This window comes from Mesoplodon densirostris, chromosome 18, assembly GCF_025265405.1.
Source record: "Mesoplodon densirostris isolate mMesDen1 chromosome 18, mMesDen1 primary haplotype, whole genome shotgun sequence".
Lineage (NCBI taxonomy): Eukaryota > Metazoa > Chordata > Mammalia > Artiodactyla > Ziphiidae > Mesoplodon > Mesoplodon densirostris.
Window position 1 is genome coordinate 50,892,474 of NC_082678.1, and position 20,995 is coordinate 50,913,468.

At 45.8% G+C, this 20,995-nt stretch overlaps 1 protein-coding gene and 1 pseudogene across 3 annotated transcripts; one reads left to right on the forward strand and one right to left on the reverse strand.

Moving 5' to 3' along the window:
* Nucleotides 1–307: 307 nt before the first annotated feature.
* SPAG5 (sperm associated antigen 5) lies at nt 308–20,577 on the forward strand. Of its 3 annotated transcripts, none has more exons than XM_060082039.1 (24): nt 308–349; nt 715–840; nt 6,118–7,208; nt 7,324–7,498; nt 12,168–12,242; nt 12,491–12,583; nt 12,679–12,813; nt 13,026–13,145; nt 13,268–13,360; nt 13,463–13,576; nt 13,917–14,010; nt 14,170–14,317; nt 14,397–14,499; nt 14,688–14,821; nt 15,033–15,168; nt 18,008–18,119; nt 18,287–18,373; nt 18,635–18,755; nt 18,872–18,983; nt 19,366–19,446; nt 19,606–19,761; nt 19,842–19,916; nt 20,047–20,127; nt 20,381–20,577. In XM_060082039.1, the coding sequence occupies exons 2-24, from the start codon at nt 727–729 to the stop codon at nt 20,450–20,452; spliced, it is 3,522 nt and encodes a 1,173-aa protein (XP_059938022.1). In that variant the 5' UTR covers nt 308–349; nt 715–726; the 3' UTR covers nt 20,453–20,577. The 3 variants fall into 3 exon arrangements, with proteins under 3 accessions (XP_059938022.1, XP_059938020.1, XP_059938021.1); XM_060082037.1 differs by having other exon boundaries at nt 349–457; XM_060082038.1 differs by having other exon boundaries at nt 349–457; nt 12,494–12,583.
* On the reverse strand, nt 3,201–3,820 carry LOC132478744 (U2 small nuclear ribonucleoprotein A'-like; annotated as a pseudogene).
* Nucleotides 20,578–20,995: the final 418 nt, after the last annotated feature.

The following is a 20,995-nucleotide window of genomic DNA, read 5'->3' on the forward strand; positions in this document are numbered from 1 at the left end:
AGGAGAAACTTCCAAAGGCCAGGCCACAGGGACAGCTTTTCCGACAGGGTGTGAGACTGGCCTACTCGAAGCAGGAGGGATGGACTCCTCAACTGTCCAACTTCCTGGTCACCCTCTCGGAGGTGAGGCCGAAAGGCTGGCCTTCGGCCTGTAGCGCGTACCGGCTAGGCGTCGGGGGTTGCGGGTCGGCTCGCCGAGCGCGCGCGCACAGCGGGCCGGGCGGGGCGGGTCCAATATAGTCCCCGCCCCCGCCCGCCGGGCTCGAGCCCGGAGCGGACGCGCCCACTTGACGCACTGAGACTTCTCAGCCAATCGGGAGGCGCGGAGCAGGTTCAAATAAAGACGGCGGGTGAGTATGGCGTCGCCTCTTGCGTCTAGGAGGTGATCACCCTGTGTTGTTTTGAAGATGTGGCGGGTGAAAAAACTGAATCTTAGCGTGTCGCCTTCGCCCCAACCGGTGAGCGGGAGGGCCTCATGGAGAGAGAGAGCTGGGCCGGGGTTTCGGGTCGGGGTCGCTGGCAGTGCCGGGCGTCGTGGAAAGCTGGGTCAAGCCTGGGGACGGGTGCATGTGGAGTCTAATGCTGGTCCTGATGTTCAGAGGACTGGGGTTGGAGCCTACTCGTTATTGCTCGTGAGCTTCTTAGGGAGGGAGGGGAGCTTCTTAGGGCAGGCTGGCAGAGCCCAGGCTTTCTCACCTTCTCTCTTCTGTTTTAGGGAAAAGCAGCTATGAGAACGCCTCTCCGAGAACTTATCCTGCAGCCTGGTGCCCTCACCAACTCGGGAACAGGGCCCCCGATAGCCTACTCGTCCACCCCATCACTGTGCAAGCTAGGGCTGCAGGTGAGATTCGCCTGGCCAGCCTCTCGACTGGGCTCTTTGCCGAGGCCGAGAGCTCAGAGGAACAGAGGGCCAGGGTTGGAACGTAATTAATAACGATAATGAAGTTTCCTTCTTCGGTGACATCCATTTACAGCTATTCAGGCCAACAGAGAGGTACCCTAGGGTCGTTAAAGGAAGTCCACTGAGAACCCGCACCTCTATTTAGCTGTTAGTTTTTTTTATCACCTCCTCCCCCGTTCAGTCTTTACCAAACGTCTCAGAAATACTATCACTTTGGTTAGTGGTCTCCCTCTTAATAGGGGACTCACTTAGGGAGAAGTCAGTCAGCTGCAAGAATGAGGCAATGTCCATCCATTCCCAGAGGTAGTCAGAACTCCCCTGGGATCAAGTTACACCCCTGAACCACCGGAGTTAAAACTAGCTCCTTGTAGAACTGCCCTCACTGAGTTGTACTTTTGTAAAAGGTCTTGAGAGACATAGCTATGTAGAAAATGCTTTTCAGTTCAAATAATGAGGATTGACTGTGTACATTTCTCTGCCTGTTGCTTTTCTCATTTAACAATGTGGTTTAAATTCCTCCATGTCAACTAGTGTAGAGCTAATTCATAAGATACTGTGGTATGTATGCATGAATCATAATTTAGTCATAAATGGTCATTTATCTTTCCACTTTTTTTGCTTCTGCAAACAATGCTAATGTAAATATCTTTGTACTGATACCTTTATTTCAATGAGATACATTTTCAGGAGTAGGATTATTGGTTTGAAGGAAAGATATTTTTAATTTTAAATTTTGTCAGATTGCTATCTAAAATAGCTATTACAATTCATATTCTCTCCAGCATTGTATGACGATATCCATTTCCCCACATCACCTCTTGTAGTAGTTGTTAGAGATCTTTAAAATTTTACCCAGTCTGATGTGGTATCTTATTGTTACTTTAATTTGCATTTTCCTGACTACTAGTGAGTGTATCTCTTACATGTGAGTTGGTTATTTGGGTTTGCTCTTTTGTGAAATGCTTATTTATATTATTTGCTCATTTTTCTATTGGGTGGTTAACTCTTGTTCCTCATTTTCTAAGTGTATATTATAAATAGTCATCCTTTGTCATGCTTCTTAGCTAGTTTGTAATTTTCTTTTGATTTTTACCTTTAATCCAGGGGTTATCTAGGAGGGGTTCTTAATTTCCAAGTGCTTGAAAACTATTTTGTGTCACCTTTTAAATTTATTTTCTTGCATTATGATCAGACTGTAATCTGTTGTCTTTGTAGCCAAGTATAGGATGAATTTTTCTGAGTGTTCCATGAACATATGAAAAAAAGCATATTTACTATTCAAAGGATGTCACATTCTGTTACATCCGTCAGCAGATAGTTAATTACTCTGCCCTTGCACTTCTTTCAGTCTGCCAGATCTGTTGAGTTCTGTGTTGTCCTTGTCTAATTTTGGTATCAACATAATTTTGGCCTTGTAAAATGAGTTAGGAAGTGTTTCCTTCTCTTTATTTAATTTTTTGGAAGAGCTTGAGACAAATGGGTATTAAATCTTCTTTGAATTTTGGTAAATTCAACCTGTGAAATGATCTGGTCCTGGACTTTTGTTTTCTGGGAGTTTTTTTTTTTTTTTTTTTTTTAATTTATTTTGGCTGCTTTGGGTCTTCATTGTTGTGTGTGGGCTTTCTCTAGTTGTGGCGAGCGGGGGCCACTCTTCGTTGCGGTGCACAGGCTTCTCATTGTCGTGGCTTCTCTTGTTGCGGAGCACAGGCTCTAGGCGGGTGGGCTTCAGTAGTTGTGGCTTGCGGGCTCTAGAGCGCAGGCTCAATAGTTGTGGCGCACGGGCTTAGTTGCTCTGCAGCATGTGGAATCTTCCCGGACCAGGGCTCGAACCATGTCCCCTGCACTGGCAGGCAGATTCTTAACCACCGTGCCACCAGGGAAGTCCCTTTGCCCATTTTTAAATTTAATTATTTTTGTTGTTGAGTTGTAGGAATTCTTTTTTTTTTTTTTGATAATCGTAAGTTTTATTATGAATTTAAAAACCTAAACATTTCATGAGAACTGGAAAGCCTACCCACAAGATCCACCCTCCTGCATTTCCAACTCCCACACGTCCAGGCCTCACTGCACATACACCCCAATGATGTGCAATCTGCAGCACAGAGTGTCCTTTATTTGTACTATTGATAGAAAACTGGCATTTAGATTTCAAAATTTTTATTACAAAATTACCAGCAGTCTTAAGCATTTCAGCAATGCTTATGGACTCTACTTTGCTGACACAAACAAGGCTATTCAAAAAGCAGGACCTGTCTGAAGTGGACTATTGTATGTCCTGAGATCCTTAGAGGCTACCCTGTTCAGGACCCATTTGTGACTGTGTCTTCTTCCATCTCCTCTTCACCATCATCAGTGGGGCCTGATCTGCGTTCTCTGCCAGGTATCTGACCGGACTGAAGCAAGCCCTTCAGCCGCTCCACTTCAGCCAAAGTTGACGTGTTTGCTATAGCATTCTTGATTGCTTCCACATCCCCTGGAGATGGCCCACCTTTCTTTTTGTCAGTTGGCAAACCAGCACCTGGATTGAAAGTTTTGCTTCTCTTGGCAATATCCTTTGCAAGTTGTGCACCCCGTTTGCCCTTGAACATTTTCTCTGCTTCCTGACGCTCTTTTAGTTTCACCTTCTGGAAATCCAGTACTCTGACTTGTGGAACTTTATAAATCACATATAGTCTGTAATGCTTCTTATTTGTTACAGGATTTCTTAGAATACTTAGATAAGTCAATGATTTGAGAGATGCCAAAGGGTCCAGATCACCCAATTCCACAAGACTGTTGTTGGTGAGAATGAGTTCTGTCAGACAGGGCAGAGCCTGATCAAGTCCCTCACCTATACGGCCCGCAGGTCCAGCTTGCGGTCCCGCACGGCGTTGGTGTACTGCGCCACCTGCTCTATCAGCTCCGCCGTCAGTTTCACCATCCGGCCACCTCCCGTCCGCCGCGCCGCCCGCTCCTGTAGGAATTCTTTATCTGTTCTGGATATTAACCCCTTATCAGATATATGATTTGCAAACATCTTCTCCTTAAGTGATTTTTAAAAGGAATAAATAGGCACTTGATAAACACAGCAAAAACTTTAAGGTCATTTTTACCTTTCTAAAAGCCTTTGGTTTATATATTTAGCTTCTGGGCTATGTAGTGCCGACTGATTTATATTTTTTTATATCATATATCTTTGATTTTGTCTTCTGTCGTAATAGTGCCGTAACTTTACATTCTACCTTGTCTGATACTAATACTGCCGCCTCTGCTCTCTTTGTTTGTTTTTGCCTGATATCTCTTTGCCATCCCCTTTATTTTCTACTTTTCCTTTAGCACTTTGTTTTTGTTTTGTTTTTTTTTTAAATAAATTTATTTATTTTTTATCTCTGGCTACGTTGGGTCTTCGTTGCTGCGTGCCGGCTTTCTCTAGTTGCGACGAGCGGGGGCTACTCTTGGTTGTGGTACGCGGACTTCTCATTGTGATGGCTTCTCTTGTTGCGGAGCGTGGGCTCTAGGCACACGGGCTTCAGTAGTTGTGGCGCGCATGCTCAGTAGTTGTGGCTCGCGGGCTCTAGAACGCAGGCTCAGTAGTTGTGGCACACGGGCTTAATTACTCCGTGGCACGTGGGATCTTCCTGGCTCAGGGATCGAACCCATGTTCCTTGCATTGGCAGGCAGATTATTAACCACTGTGCCACCAGGGAAGTCCCTCCTTGAGCACTTCGAAAGAAAACTTGAAAATTTGAAATAAAATACATGAAAGTACATAAAACATTGAGCCTAACAAATTTGTATAAAGCACACATCGTTGTAACCTATACCCAAGGACATTGCTAGAATATCAGAAGTTTTAGCTCAACTTTATGTTTTAAAGTTTCATCCACTGCTGTAAATGAGAAATTTCATGTAAGTCTAATTCTTTTTTTTTTTGGTAAATAATTGGTCTTTATAATCTAAAGCTTCTAAAATAGTTTTTTGTTCTGGTAGTTCAGAAATTTTATCATTTTTTGTCAGTCCTGCTTGGAACTTGGTGAGCCATTTTAATGTGCAAACTCAGATCTTTCTTTACCTTAGAGAAATTTTCTTCTAATACTTGTTAATCAGTGTCCCACCTGTACGTGTTCTCTTTTCTCCTTGAGCTTCTTTTATTCACATGTTAGGTTTGCTGGATTTATCTTCCAGTTCTCTTAGTTTTTCCCTCAGATTTCCATTTCTTTGTATTTTTGTCTTTAAGATATGTCTTCCACTTGATTGTCCAGGCCAGTAATTCTTGTCTTAACTCTGATCATCCTCTTTCGGTGCATATTCCTAAAATTTTTTGTTTAAAAGTAATATTTATTATTTCCAGAAAATCTTTGTGTGTGTGAGTTGTACTCAGATCTTCTTATGTATGCATATATTTTTTGGTGCAAATTGTTATCTGTTTCTTCCGTCAGCTGTATTTTGGTAGGGCCTACCTTTCCTAACTATCTTAGGGTTTGTCCTTTCTCTGGCTATTGGATCCACATAAGTACATTCATATTTTCCTTTTTTTGTTCATTGAGTCTCAGGACCAGCAGCCCTGCAAGTGGTAGAAAGTGCAGTGGTCCCTGTCCCTATGAACCAGCAGTTGGGAGGTTGTCACTCCCTTTTCAGGGCACCAGGAAGAGTCTTTCTGCTCTTCATTCTCCTTTGCTACAAAGGCTAGAGCTCTTCAAATCCCTAGGATTGAATGGCTTCAACCCATGTGTTCAGGCTACCCTCAGTTCTTGCAGTCAAGGAGACTAGGTCACTGGCACAGGTTGATGTTGCCCTTTCTTCCTATGGTACATGGATCTCTGTGGGCCAAGTGCTCTCTCACTCTAGTCCCCAATTTCTCATCTGTTCCAAAAGAACTAAAATCTTATACCAACTGTAGAACTTGAGCCAGGGATCCCTCCTACCCTAGAAGTGGGTTGGAGTTAGGATTGGAGAAGAGTGGGGTCACTTTCAAGCTACCATCTTCCTGTGACATGGATAGATTATCTTAGCCTTGTTTATACTGTAACCTGGTTCACTTGGAAGGACCCAGAATGGCTTCCCAGCTCTTCAACTGGGTCTCTGTAGTAAGTAGCAAGGTTTAGCCAAGTTCTTACCTAAGTAAAGGTAATGAGAACTCTTTCCTTTTCTGAGTTCAGACCGTATCCTGTACCCATAACTGTATATTGGGAACCAGAACTGACTGTACTAGTCAACTACTTTTGTTTCCTTTGGCAGGAAGGCAGCAGCGACTCATCTCCACTGGATCTTGTCAATGCTAAGAAGACAGACTCCCCTTCAGAACAGTTCAGCCATCCCTCAACATGTCTAGAAGCTTGTCAACATGAATCAGATGAGCAGCCCCTAAATCTGATTCCCCAAACCAATTCTACTCCCCAAACATCTGAGGAAGCAGTAGACCCACTGGGCGACAATGTGGTTAAAACCACGGTCCTTGTACCTTCTCCAGGGGGACAGCAGCAAAACATTGCACTCGAGGCCCATCTAGATACCATGGCAGAGACAAACAGCTTCTCTCTAGATGAGCCTTTGAGGCCAGGAGATCTGCTGAGGATGGGGGTGGCCCCCTGCATGGAAGACAACTTTTCAGAAATTGTTCCTGCTATGCCTGAGAAACCTACCTTTCAGGATCCTCCATCCCATCTGTTGGAGTACCCACAAAATCCCTGTTCTGAGCAACAGCTACACTGCTCCAAGGAAAGCCTGAAAGACAGTAGGACTGAGGCTGTGCCTGAGGACTTAGTCCCTTCTGAAAGTAATGCCTTGTTGCCTTCCTCCCTGCTCTGGCTTTCCCCTTCAACTGTCTTAACAGCAGGTTTCCCTGTCAGTCTTGTGGACCCAGGGGAGGAAATTTTAGAGCACAGAACTACAGAGGAGAGAGAAATGAGCTTTCCCACATTCCCTGAGGAGGCTGAATTGCGAGAGCAAACACTTGTCTCAAATATGGACGATATTCCATCCACAGGCCTGACCCCAAATCCAGGAGAAATGGAATCCCAGGCAGCTCCAGGGCCAGCCGTAGAAGATGCTGGTAGCACTCCTGTCTCTGATATGGGGCCTTGGAGGTCTCCCCTGGCCTGGCTGGAAAAAGGTGTAAATACCTCCGTCATGCTGGAAAATCTCCGCCAGAGCTTATCTCTTCCCTCTGTGTTTCGGGATGCCGCGATTGGAACTACCCCTTTCTCTACTTGCTCGGTGGGGACTTGGTTTACTCCCCCAGCACAGCAGGAAAGGAGTACAAACACATCCCAAACAGGCCTGGTGGGCACCAAGGACAGTACTTCTAAAACAGAGCATCTTCGATGGGGGTAAGTATCCCCGTATCTTTGTGCTCCTGGACTTCATTCACCTGGATCTGCCACTCACCTGGATCTGCCATCCCTTTCCCTCTCTTCTCCTCACGTTCTCCTCTTCCTACTGCAGCTGTCCTCCAGATCTGACTGCCTTATCTCGACATGACCTGGAAGATAACCTGCTGAACGCTCTTGTCATTCTGGAGGTTCTCTCCCGCCAGCTGCAGGACTGGAAGAGCCAGCTGACTGGCCCTCACCCAGAAGTTCAGGACAGCAGCACACAGACTGACACCTTTTCCAGTGGGGTAAGAAGGTTCTTCCCAAAGTGTGGAGGATCCCAGTGGGCCCTCTTCCTTAGAATATGTATAAAAGCTGAGGATCTGGAAAATCCCTTAGAGCTCTTGGTACTCGTTATACCCCTGGGGTACATCAAGACCTTCCAAGGGAATGCAAGCAAGGAAAGTTTTAAAGGAATCGGTTTCTAGATCTTCATCTTCCAAATGCACTCTTTACTAATTTGTTTCTTTCCTGCTTCCCCATTCTCAATTACCCTTGCCCAATTTACTAACTTTACTATAAAGAAGAGCATATTTACTACCTGTCCTGAATCTTACATTGTCAAGAGGCAGCATTCAAAGGACAATAGAAAATATTTGTGTATGTGCTGCGAGGGCAAATGACTGCAATGATTATGTAACATGTCATTTTTGTGTGCTTTCAACAAAATTGAAGGAAGGCTTCAGTTATGTCAGTGGATGGACGTTCACTGTGAGATTTTCGGCATGTATCTCCAAAGGAGCTCCTAGAATTGCATGACATGCCCTTCTTCCCTTCTTTCATTCCTACTTATTCCCATTATTTATGTGAAGAAACTTTCTCACAGAAATCTTTTTTTTTTGGCTGCACCACATGGCTTGTGGGATTTCATTTCCCCGACCAGGGATCGAACCCAGGCCTTTGGCAGTGAGAGCGCGGAGTCCTAACCAAACGACCGCCATGGAATTCCCTCACATAAATCTTGTATCTGTAAGAATGGAAAATAGGTATAGAATTCTTGCTGAACTATGTCTTATTGTAGGAATTATAGTAATCACAGACACATGAACTAATAAGGGGAGGGATGCTCCATCTATTTCATCAGTAGATGGATCTCCAGTAAAATTTTACTGGATATGTTTATGATTTTAATTAAAAATTATATTATTACAGTGATTAATATACAACTGATGAAAATATTTCTCCGTCCAAAAGAGAGTTTTCTCACTAAAAATCTTATGTGGGACTAGCAAGTGGGAGCTACTCTTCATCGCGGTGCACAGGCTCCTCATTGAGGTGGCTTCTCTTGTTGTGGAGCACGGGCTCTAGGCGTGTGGGCTTCAGTAGTTGTGGCTCGCGGGCTCTAGAGCACACGCTCAGTAGCTGTGGCGCATGGGCTTAGTTGCTCCCCAACATGTAGGATCTTCCCGGACCAGGGCTCGAACCCATGTCCCCTGCATTGGCAGGTGGATTCTTAACCACTGCACCACCAGGGAAGTCCCCTTTGTGTATTTTCTAAAGGTATCAAATAGGTATTAAATCATTATGGTTTATAAAGCAGAAACAAACACACCATTGTAAAGCAATTATACTCCAATAAAAACGTTAAAAAAATCATTATGGTGTATGTAACATTTATACCATTGGGTATATTTAAGAGTGATGTAACAGTTTTATTTCAAACTGTCAATGTTTATAAGGCGGTGGAAATTACAGCCTTTGTAACAATTTAAACGTAAGGGTACTCCAGCTTTCAAAATTACTGTAGGAGATATGAGAGGAAAACAGTTGAAAGACCATTGTATTAGAGGAGTCTTGCTATGACAGCACAGGCCGAGGAAGTAAGGGAATGTGTCAGGGAAGGAATTGAGGTCCTCAGTGTTGTGGCTGTTGAGGTAATAGGTGGCTGCTGCTAAGAAGAGATGGTCTTGGGAATTCCCTGGCCGTCCAGTGGTTAGGACTCCTTGCTCTCACTGCCGAGGGCCGGGGTTCAATCCCTGGTCGGGGAACTGAGATCCCGCAAGCTGCGCAGCGCGGCCAAAAAAAAAAAACCGATCGTCTCTAAAACTCCAAAGACCTCCTTTGGGTTGAAAATATCCTGAAAATAATGACTTTACTTTTTGTCAAAATCCTGGAAGCCATAGGCTCATCATTCCTGTATTTTCTTATTTTTGTATCCTTTCCTCTTGTCCTTGACCTTGTTCCCCATCCCTGAGTTGGCCTTGTACCCTCTTTCCTTGAAGCTTGCCAAATCCTTTTAGAGACCACTGGAGCAGAACCAAAGAGAGGAAGTGACAGTGCCTTCAGCCATTCCCCATCACAGTGCCATGTCCTTGCCGCTTGGCTGCCTCATTCACGCTAATCTCATCACCTGCCTGACTGGCCAGCCCTGAGCAGTATGTGTGCCCTGTTCCAGGGCTCCAGGGGTAACTGTGCCTTACTGCATGATGCAGTCGGGAACAATGTCTGCTTTGCTGGGGAGGGGAGCGATGAACTCCAAGAGATCTGCCTCCTTATATCCAGACTGCTGCAGCATCGTGACTCAGCACTGCTGCTCCAGCACTAGGCTTTTTCCTAGACGATGGCTGCCTTGCAGCAGTAATGAAGGTTCCCCACTTTTCTCTCAGAACTTCAAAGTTTCTCTACGGCTCTGCTGCCTTTGAAATCATACTTATCTACCCACATAGCACACTAAGATTTTCGTCTGCCCCAAGATAGTGAACAGACCATTAGAGATCAAGAAAATTAAAATGAGTAGTAAATAAATATTTGAGAAGGTTACCATTACTGGTATTCAGAGAAATGTAAATTGCAACATGAGATGCTATTTCCTTCTGACAAAATAGCAAAGAATAAAATAGATAATAGTGGTAAGCATTGCCCTGTCGTCAGTAGGGCATAAATTGGTTCAATTTTTTTTTTATGTTTTAAAAGTTATATTTAATATTACATTTAAAATTTTTTTCTCTTGTTTGAACATTATGCCTTTAAACGGGTTCAGGCATTTTTGAAGGCAATTTAAACTGCTCAAAGCAGTTCAAACTTTTTGATCCAGTAACCCCACTTCTAGGGATAAATCCTAAGAGGAAAAAAAAATTCTGCATAAAGATGATAACTTTAAAAAAATGAAAAATAATGGTACATCCATAAGATGGGATATCCTACAGTTATTTAAAAATATATTTATGGGGCCTCCCTGGTGGCGCAGTGGTTGAGAGTCCGCCTGCCGATGCAGGGGATACGGGTTCGTTCCCCGGTCTGGGAGGATCCCATATGCCGCGGAGCGGCTGGGCCCGTGAGCCATGGCCGCTGGGCCTGCGCATCCGGAGCCTGTGCTCCGCAACGGGAGAGGCCACAACAGTGAGAGGCCCGCATACCGCAAAAAGAAAAAAAAAAAAAAAAAAAAAAAAAAAAAAAAAATATATATATATATATATATATATATATATATATATATTTATGAAGAGGTTTTTTTTTTTTTCCAGCCATGCAGTGTGGCATGCAGGATCTTAGTTCCCCCACCAGGGATCAAACCCATGCCCCCTGCAGTGGAAGTGTAGAGTCCTAACCACTGGACTGCCAAGAGTTTTTACTAGCATGGAAAAATAAGTTTAATGTTCATGGTTTTTAAAGAAAGGAATTCAGGGACTTCCCTGGTGGTACAGTGGTTAAGAATCCACCTGCCAATGCAAGGAACATGGGTTCGATCCCTGGTCTGGGAAGATCCCACCTGCCACAGAGCAGCCAAGCCTGTGCGCCACAAGTACTGAGCCTGTGCTCCACAACAAGAGAAGCCACTGCAATGAGAAGGCTGCGCACCACGATGAAGAGTAGCTCCCACTTGCTGCAACTAAAGAAAGCTCATGCACAGCAACGAAGACCAAACGCAGCCAAAAATAAATAAATAAATAAGATCCCACAAGCCCCATGGCCCAGCCAAAAAAAGATACCTAGAGATCAACAAAAATAAATAAATAAATAAAAAGAAGAAAAAAAGAATAAAAAAAAGAAAGGAGTTCAGAGTTCATATAACCTCTAAGAGGCTTTGAGGTGAGGTAAAATATCAGCAGAAGTTAAAAATGAGTGATACTCCACTTTGATAGGTCTCCCTAAAGCACATATCCTAGTCTCAGGCTCTCAATGAGGAGACTAAATATAAACTCAGGGCTAAATAACATTAGTATAATAAAATTAAGTAAGAAAAGCAGGACCCCAAATTTATTTATATATTATAATCACAATTGTGGTTTTTCTTAAGCATTACTGTCTTTCATCAAATCTAAGATACTATCAATATTGAATGCATACCAATGTCAGTGGTGTTAAAATGTAAAAAGACAGGGACTTCCCTGGTGGTTCAGTGGTTAAAACTCTGTGCTTCCAATTCAGGGGGCACGGGTTTGATCCCTGGTTGGGGAACAAAGATCCCACATGCTGCGCAGTGCGCCAAAATTTAAAAAAATTGTAAAAAGGCAATCATCTTAGAATTGATTAAATATAGTTATTTCTTTCTAAATCAGTAGTCTACAACTTTTTTCTCCCCCTGACACCTGAGGGAGGTAACATACTCATCAGTAACAGCAAATCCCTATAGCAAGGACATCTGGTGCGGAGGTATATTGAAATCTGTTGGGGTGGGTGCTGTACTGTTGGTTGAGAATCACTGCTCTAGGGGTGAAATTGATAATGATTCTTTTTCCATTTTATTCACTTTCCTATTTCCAAAATTTTACAGTAACCACATAATCAGAAAAAAAATTTATTTTAAAAAGTAATTTTTTTACCTACCTCTGGATTTTTTCTGACTTGGCTTCATCAAGCTGTGAGCCTTGCTCCTGATTTTAATGGGAAAGGCTCTGTATCTCGGTGGGAGGGGGAAAGAGCTGCTGGTGGTGCATGTTGCCTATGCAAAAGGGGCAACTCTGTTTCTCCAACTAGATGAGTAAGAAACCTCAGCATCTTCAGGAGAGCCAGGAGATTGGACAGGCTCTGCAGCAGGCCAGGAATGTCATGGTAAGTGTTGATTGACCTTATACCATTGCTGGGTCTCCTGTGAAGATCAGGAATGGCGACTCCTGAGCAGTTAGCAGATGATGGATGGTACTCAGCCATGGTAGTGAAGGGAGATTTCCTTTTGTTAAGAACATCTCTTCCTTAGTGGGAGCGTGAAATTGGGGTTGGTGGCCTCCTCCTCAGTGTCCCAGCTTACTTCCTGCTTAATGACTTTATTTGATCTAGCCTAACCATCTCTCCCTCTACAGCAGTCATGGGTGCTGGTCTCTAAAGAGCTGATATCCTTGCTTCAACTATCTCTGCTGCACTTAGATGAAGATAAAAATGCTCTGAGTCAGGAGGTAAGCAGCATGCAGGTGGAGGCAGAGGCCTTTGGTGGGACTGAAATTCAGCCAAATAAAGAAACCAGACACAGTATATGATTCTTATCTTATAGTCTTGGCGTACAGAAACCTTGGTGTCCTGCTGTTTTGATGTGTTGAAGAAATTGAGGGCAAGGCTCCAGAGCCTCAAAGCAGAAACAGAGGAGGCAAAGCACAGAGAGGAAATGGCCCTCAGAGGCAAAGATGCGGTAAGGTGTCAGGCTTTTGTTCCTGGATGTGGGAGGTCTCTTCCTAAGGTTCCTGCAGGAACATAAATTGACTTGAGACACAGATGGGTGGCCTGAGAACTGCTTGCCCTGGGGAATAATGAACTAAACTACTGGTGTGACGGATAGTTATGGCTTTTTGTGATGTATCCTTCCTCTGCCCACAGTGTCCTCTCAACCTCTTCTCTAAACAGGCAGAGACAGTGCTAGAGGTTTTCTGTGCACACGCCAGCCAGCACATCAGCCAGCTGGAACGGGACCTGACATCCATGGGGGAATTCAGAGGCCTTTTGAAGGAAACCCAGACCCAACTGGTAATTGAAGGCGTATTCTTTCCTGGGATCCATACTGACACGCTGGGAGGATGGTCATGTACCCCTACTTCCCTGTATCCAGAGGGAAAGGGCCCCCTCCATTGACAATCCTTCTCATGTAGGTAGGGCTTCATACTGAGCAAGCAGGGTTGGCTCAGCAGACAGCAAGTCTTACTTCAGCCTTGCAGCAGGACTGGATATCCATGCAACTGGATGTGAGTATTTGGGGCCATTATACTGCTCCTTTGCTCACAGCCAGCCCTGTTAGGAGTCTTGTCTCAAGGGTGCTCTTCTGACCTGCTTGCTTCCCCTGGTAGTATGTAACATGGACAGCTCTGCTGAGCCGGTTTCGACAACTCACAGAGAAATTTACAGCCAAGAGCCGGCAGACCCTGCAGGAACGTGATGCTGCAATTGAGGAAAAGCAGCAGGTACAAACCAGGAGTGGGGACTGCTTAGGCCTGGTTTCCTCCTTCTCTACAGAAGGCCTTTCTGATGAGTGGTGTCATTAGCCTCTTCCCTGGGAGCTGTCTTCTTTCCATCTGGGTTTGGAGACCAACCAGTCCCTTTGCTGTAAGATGGCCTTCAGCACCTTCTTCAGCAACTTTCCTCCTGCTTCTACTTTTTCCTGAGGATCAGACTTATTTGCTGCAGTGTTTTTGCCCAGGAACAAGGTGGTTTGTTGTCCTGTCCAGAAAGAGAAACTAGACTAAGTCTTGGGACTTTTGATTCAGGAGGAGCTGTGGGAGGAAAACTGTCTTTTTCTCCTAGGTTTCCAGGGAGCTGGAACAAGTCTCTTCCCATTTAGAGGACTGCAAAAGCCAACTAGAACAACTGGAGTTGGAAAACAGTCGCCTGGCAACAGGTGTGCGTGTGTGCATGCGGGCAAGCAGTTGTACCCTGCTGAGGCTTGGGGTATGGCAGTAGCGCAAGAAAGTGCTCTAGGGCACTTGTCTTAGAGCAGAAGTGTGGGGACGTTTGGGCCTGGTGACCACATGGTGTCATTAGGATAATTTTGGTCTAGATCTCCGGGCTCAGCTGCAGATTCTGGCCAGCATGGAGAGTCAGCTAAAAGAACTACAGAGTCAGCATGCCAGTTGCACCCAGGACCTGGCCATGAAGGATCAGTTGCTCTGCCAGCTTACGCAGAGCAGTGAGGAGAAGGCTGCTCAGTGAGTTCCTCTCAGGTTATTGTGGCAGTAGGCATCCAGGATATGGGACCAATGGGATCTAATGTAAGGTCTCTGGCAGATGGCAAAAGGAAGAGATGGCATTAAAACATATGCAGGCAGAGCTGCAGCAACAACAGGCGGTCCTGGCCAAGGAGGCGCAGGACCTAAAGGAGACCCTGGAGGTAAGGAAGATGGCTTGGGGCAGGGGAGCTGCAGGAGTGTGACTCTTCCCTGGTGGTATTGAGGTGAGGTTTGAGACTCTGGACTCGAAAAAGCCTCTGTTCCCAGGACTCTAAAATTTCCCACTTAGATGCATCTTCCCCCCTCCCTTCCTCGCTCCTTGCCTTCCTTCCTGCTCCTGTCTCCCCAGTTTGCAGAACAAGAGAATCAGGTTGCTCACCTGGAGCTGGGCCAGGTTGAGTGTCAGTTGAAAACCACACTGGAAGTACTCCGGGAGCGCAGCCTGCAGTGTGAGGACCTGAAGGACACCGTGGAGAACCTGAAGTAAGACCTCTACCTTTCTGTGCTTCCCTGTTAGTGTTTATCTCTCCCAGGACCGCTTCTGGAAGCTAAAGTCTCCAAGGAGGGAATTGTGACAGGGTCTGAGAGCCTCTTGTTTCCCCTCTTTGAACGCAGTTCTGTGTGAGGATTTGTAGAAGTGTTCAGAGAAGGTCATCTGGTGTTTGGCTGTCTTCTCTGTTCCTTCCTATTTCAGGGCTAAACTGGCCAGCACCATGGCAGAGAAACAGCAGCAAGACCTGGAGAAGACACGCCAGTATTCCCAAGAGCTAAGGGTGCTGACTGAGCAACTCCGTAGCCTGACCCTCTTCCTACAGACAAAACTAAAGAAGGTAGGGTCTGGGGTTTCCTTCTCTTCCCTTACAATTGTATCAATATCTTCAAATAAAGACAGTTTTATTTCTTCCTTCCCGAACTGTATACCTTTTATTTCCTTTTCTTGTCTTACTGTGTTAGCTAGAACTTCCCCTATAGTGTTGAAAAGGAATGGCGAGAGGGGACATCCTTGCCTCGTACCTGATCTTAAAGGGAAAGCTTTGAGTTTCTCACCTTTAAGTATGATGTTGACTGTGGGCTTTTTGTAGATATTCTTTATCCAGTAGAGGAAGTTCCCCTCTAATCCTAGTTTGCTGAAAGTTTTTCCACTTGTATCCTTATTGTATAGAATGGTCTTCCTAAAATTCTACTCTTGTTCCATCTCTGTGACCTTCAGTGATTTTCAGTTGCCTACAGGATGTCTTCAACCTGTCACTCAAACTTTTCTTCTTCTGTCTCCTACCTCCCTGTTATGAACCCTTTACTTCCATAGACTGCCTACGTACTACACACACGTCTCATCCCCACTCGCACCCAGATGCGTGCTGTTACCACGTCCGTTCTCTTCTATCTTCAAACTGGAAATACCTTTTCCTTCCTATTAAAATCCTCCCTGGCTCACCTTCTTCTTTGAAATGTTCCCAAACATCAGTGGACTCAGTGATCTCCTGCTATATTCCTCATGAACTTACTCTCCTTTTGCACTTGTATTAATTTTCCTTGGATGTTTGGTCTCTTCAACTAGACTGAATTTAAAGAAAGCAGAAATTTAGCCTTGCTTCTTTGGCTTCCCCACAGTGCACGCTGAACAATAAATGGATATTTTTCAGAATGCAGCGTTAGTTAGCTTACTCAACAGTTAAAGACACAGCCAGAATCCTGAAATCGAATTGCTTAGGATCTGACCCCATTCCCCAGTGTGCACTAAGCACAGGAATCCAGTCTTGCAGGGAAGACAGACAGATGTAAACTTGTCATCTTGGCTTGTGATTGTGATAGAGGGTTGCCTGGATGGCCACTGAGGGTTACCTGGATGACCACAGAGAAAGGAGCATCAGTTTTACCTTTGAGAGTTAAGATGTCTTCTCAGAGCAGGTGACTCTTGGTCAGAGTCTTGAGGTTAGAAGTTTGTAGGGCAGGGTTGGGTATATAGGAAGGCCCACCAGGCAGAGGGAATAGTATGAAAGTCATAGAGGCACTATGGGTACTTTTTGTAGTGTCTACCTTGTGACAAGACCTGGGTTAGGTGCTGGGACTACAGGTGAACAAGGCCAAGGCCCTGCTCCTGTGGAATGTGGTGAGTTTGAGAACTGGGAGGTAGCTCTTTATGACTGGATTATAGGAGCTACGTGGGGCAAGGATGATAAGGAGAAAAGGCTGGAGAGCTAGGCAGGAGGCCAGATTTTCGAAGGCTTGAACTAAAGGGATATGGAGGAGGGGATGAATTGGATGAATCCAGTACATATTTAGGAAGTAAAAGTAAGAGAATGGGGACTTCCCTGGCGGTCCAGTGGTTAAGACTTCTCCTTCTAATGCAGGCGGTGCAGGTTTGATCCCTGGTTGGGGAGCTAAGATCCCACATGCCTCGCGGCCAAAAAACCAAAACATAAAACAGAAACAATATTGTAACAGATTCAATAAAAAAGACTTTAAAAATGGTCCACATCAAAAAAATCTAAAAAAAAAAAAGTAACAGAACGTGGTGACCAGTTTGATGTAGGAGTACGGTGGAAGAGTGAATGATGATCTCTAGATTGCTGGAAAGATGGCGACACTCTAGAACTGGGATTGGCAGACTTTTCCTATAATGTGCAATATGATAAATATTTTCGGCTTTGCAAGCCACATGGTCTTTGTCTCAACTACTCAACTCTGCCTTTGTAGCTCAAGAGCAGGCATAGAGAGTATATAAATAAATGGATGCGGCAGTGTTCCAATAAAACTTTATTTACAAAAACAGGTGGCAGGCCAGATTTGAATCACAGGCTGCAATTTGCTGCTCCCCTGCTCTAGGATCTTAAATACAGGTGGAGGAATAGACTTTTGGTGGGGTGGGACAGGAAAAATGGTTAGCTCAGCTTTATACATACTAAATTTCAGATGAACTGTGGAACAGTCTGGTAGATTCTTCACAGATAGTTGAGCCTTTGGGCCTGGAGATTGGGAGAAGGTCCAGTTGAGAGAGACAGATTGAAGGGTCCTCCATGTAGAAGTGGATGTTTTTGTGGAGCTCCTGAGGTGCGGCCACCTGGGGAATGTAAGGAGGGTCAAGGATGAACCAGAAGGAGCCACAGTTAAAGAAAGACCTGTGGATGGAGAGCAGAAACAGCCAGAGAGGTATGAGTCCTACCTGTGAAGGAGAGAGAGTCACGTCACACAAGTGAAGAAAACGAAGTTTCTAAAAGAACATAGTCATCGGTTATCACATAGGTCAGATAAAATAAGACCTGAAAGGTGTCCGGTGCCACTGGTGTACCAAATAATGAGAACTTTTGTGGAATGGTGGGGCAGAAGCCTGAGTGTAGTGGGCTAGGGAGTCCATACATGGTGAGAATTTTAGGCAAGAAATGTAGGCTTTTCTTTCTTTCTTTTTTTTTTTAATGGAAGGGAAAAAGAAAAGGCAGTAGCTAAAAGCATACTTAAGGTAAGAAGAAGGTTGTTTTTTTTTTTTTTAATTGTTGTTCTACTGAGAGAGAATTAAGTTCAGGGAAAGGAGCTAATGGAGAAGTTGAAGATAGAGAAGAGAGGTGACATAGAGAACCGCATCCCGAGGAGATGGCCGGTGAATACCTGCAAGTTCAGGGAACCCACTATCCCTGAAAAGCAGCTGACGTTTTTTTCTTCCTTTGCCCTTAGGCTGAACCAGAGACGCTCCCGATAAGCACAGCCTGTGCTCCTTCCCAGGAACGCCCTCTGCCCAGTGACAGCACCTTCTTGGGAAGCACCCTGACAGCGGTAGCAGATGAAGGTTAAAGGCCCCGGAATTTAGGGGTGGGAAAGTTATGACTCTGCTGCTGATATCTTCAGCTATTGAAGATGCCACCAACAGACCCTGTCTCTCCCTGGCTCCCGTGATGGCCGACCCTTGACTGGGTCACCAGAGGGGCCCTCTACCATGGTTGCATTTTGTTTTAGAGCCAGAATCGGCTCCTGTGCCCTTGCTTGGAAGTGACAAGAGTGCTTTCACCAGAGTAGCATCAACGGTTTCCCATCAGCCTACAGGTTAGGATGGGCTCCAGGGATCCTGCCTCATTTCTAGATCTGGTAGTGATGATAAAGACTAAAGCAGTGAGAAGTGCTTTGCTCTAAAAACCTCAATTTTACTTGGGCTCATTTCATTTCTGCCTTTTGGGATCGGTAATGTTCCAGACATTCAGATCCTGTGGGTGGGGAACATGGGTAAGAGTTGTGGAAGTGATAGCAACACACTCCTTCCTTCCAGAGCTAAAGGGCCCTACCTCTATCTAGTACTTTCTCTTTCAGAAACCCCAGGCATCGAGAATAGCCTGGCAGAAATGAGTACTATGACTCTGGAGCTTCAGAGCCTGTGTTCCCTGCTGCAGGAGTCTAAAGAAGAGGCTGTCAGGACTCTGCAGCGAAAGATGTGAGTGGAGAGCAGTCTTGGTGAGAGGGGGCAGGTCAGGTGAGCAGCCCCTTATGTCAAGGGCCCAGGCAGCCCCTGGGGGGACAGGAATAATGCTGAATTCTTCCCTCCCCTAGATGTGATCTGCAGGCTCAGCTGCAGGCCCAGGAAGAACAGCATCAGGAAGCCCAGAAGGCAAAGGAAGCGGACATAGAGAAGCTGAACCAGGCCTTGTGCTTGCGCTACAAGGTGGAGGAGGGGCCTGGAAGTGAAGCGATGAGGAACTGGGGCGACTGTGAGGGCCCCACTGGGAGCTGTTGTCTCTCCAGGAATCTGGGTGGTGGAGATTTTCCAACCATTGCCCTAGTTTTGCCCTTCCCGGGGTCAGACAATTCACATGTTTGGGAACCAGCTATAGACTGACCCATCTTCCAGGCTGACCTAGAACTCCAGGAGAACTCTTTCAACACGGAAATGTGCCTGGCCTGACATAGCCCTAGAGGAAGAATTGGACGGTTATCAATTGGTATCACCTGGGCTGAGCATGGTCAGGCACAAAATCCTATCCCCTGGCAAGGGCTGCAAAGAAGCCAGCGCTCCCACTGCCTTCTTACCTCCCTTTTCCTCACAGAATGAAAAGGAACTCCAGGAAGTGATACAGCAGCAGAACGAGAAGATCCTAGAGCAGATAGACAAGAGTGGTGAGCTCATAGTACGTTCGTCATCATGCCCAGCCTCTGCCTTCTGTCACTGGTAGCCAGGGTCCCAAATGTGGGAATTGGGTCCTCTGGTCTACCCTTGCTCACCACATGGGATAAGGATAGAGAGGACCTTTGAGGGCTACTAGATACCTCTCCATTCTCATCCCCAGAGGCTTAGAGAGGAGGTGACCCAGCTCACCCGTTCACTTCGGCGTGCGGAGACAGAGACTAAGGTGCTCCAAGAGACCCTGGCAGGCCAGCTGAACCCCGACAGTCAGCCCATGGCCACTAACTGGATCCAGGAGAAAGTGTGGCTCTCCCAGGAGGTGACTCAGAGTTAACAGAAGAGCTGGGCAACTAGTGGGAACCCTAGGCTGTGCCCCTACTGATCTGAACATATCTATAGGTGGACAAGCTGAGGGTGATGTTCCTGGAGATGAAAAATGAGAAGGCAAAACTCATGGTCAAGTTCCAGAGCCACGTAAGAATTTCCATGTCATTCTAGGGCTATTTCCTGTCACCACTAGCAAGTGCCCTGCCATATTTATCTTTCCCCACAAGCTATGTTGTTCTTTTAAGCATAGAGCTTATGCATCCTATTTGCGTTTTAGAGAAACATCCTGGAAGAGAATCTGCGGCGCTCTGACAAGGAGTTAAAGAAACTAGATGACATTGTTCAGCATATTTATGAGGTAAAGGAGGGAGGGAGTTGATGCAACTAAGGCACTTGGTATAAGGCCTGGCCCAGGGGGTACTGATGAGCATAGCTGTGGTTCCCAACCTTTGCTGAGAGCTGGGCCTGACTCACTATTGCAGCCTTCTCTGTGGCTTCCATTTCCCCCGCTCTAACTCAGTGGGTGCTTCTTGGGGCTGGGAGCCTTGGGGCTGGGAGCCTTGGGCCTTTGGCCTGTGACCCTGAGCTGCCTTTTCTGTATCTCTTGCCAGACTCTGCTGTCCATCCCAGAGGTCGTGAGGGGTTGCAAGGAGCTACAGGGACTGCTGGAATTTCTGAGCTAAGAAACTGAAAGCTGGACTCTGTTTCACCCCTTTTTACCTGCAGTACTCCCTTACCCCAACACCAGGACCAATTGGCTTAGAGCCAGCTCTGTTTAATGCTATTTAAATAAAGTATATTTCATGTATTTCTTCAGGCTCACTGAATCTTATTTCTTGGGTAGGAGGTGGGTGGATGAGGTCAGGGGAGAGGCAGCTTGGCCCTCTTGCCTGGGCATCCTCCACACACCCCTCCCACTGCATCCAGAGTCAAAGCCAGTCTCCCCCCGCACCCTGATGCCTTTTCTTCCCCAGGTACTCTGGTCGCTGGACTGCTTGTTCCCTGGCTCACTGCCTGTAGCCCTGCTGAATAAGGGGGTGAGGACAGAGAAACTCAGTTCCTTACTCTCTGCCCTGGACTCCCACACTGTTGGTGCCTGTGTCCCACCTAACCCAACTGTTGTGATTGTTTAGGTGACCCTCCTTCACCAGACCAGGCTTCGTCCCCAGCAGCCATCACAGGGCTCTGCACATGGTAAAGGCGATTGTGGCAGAAATGAGGCGAGG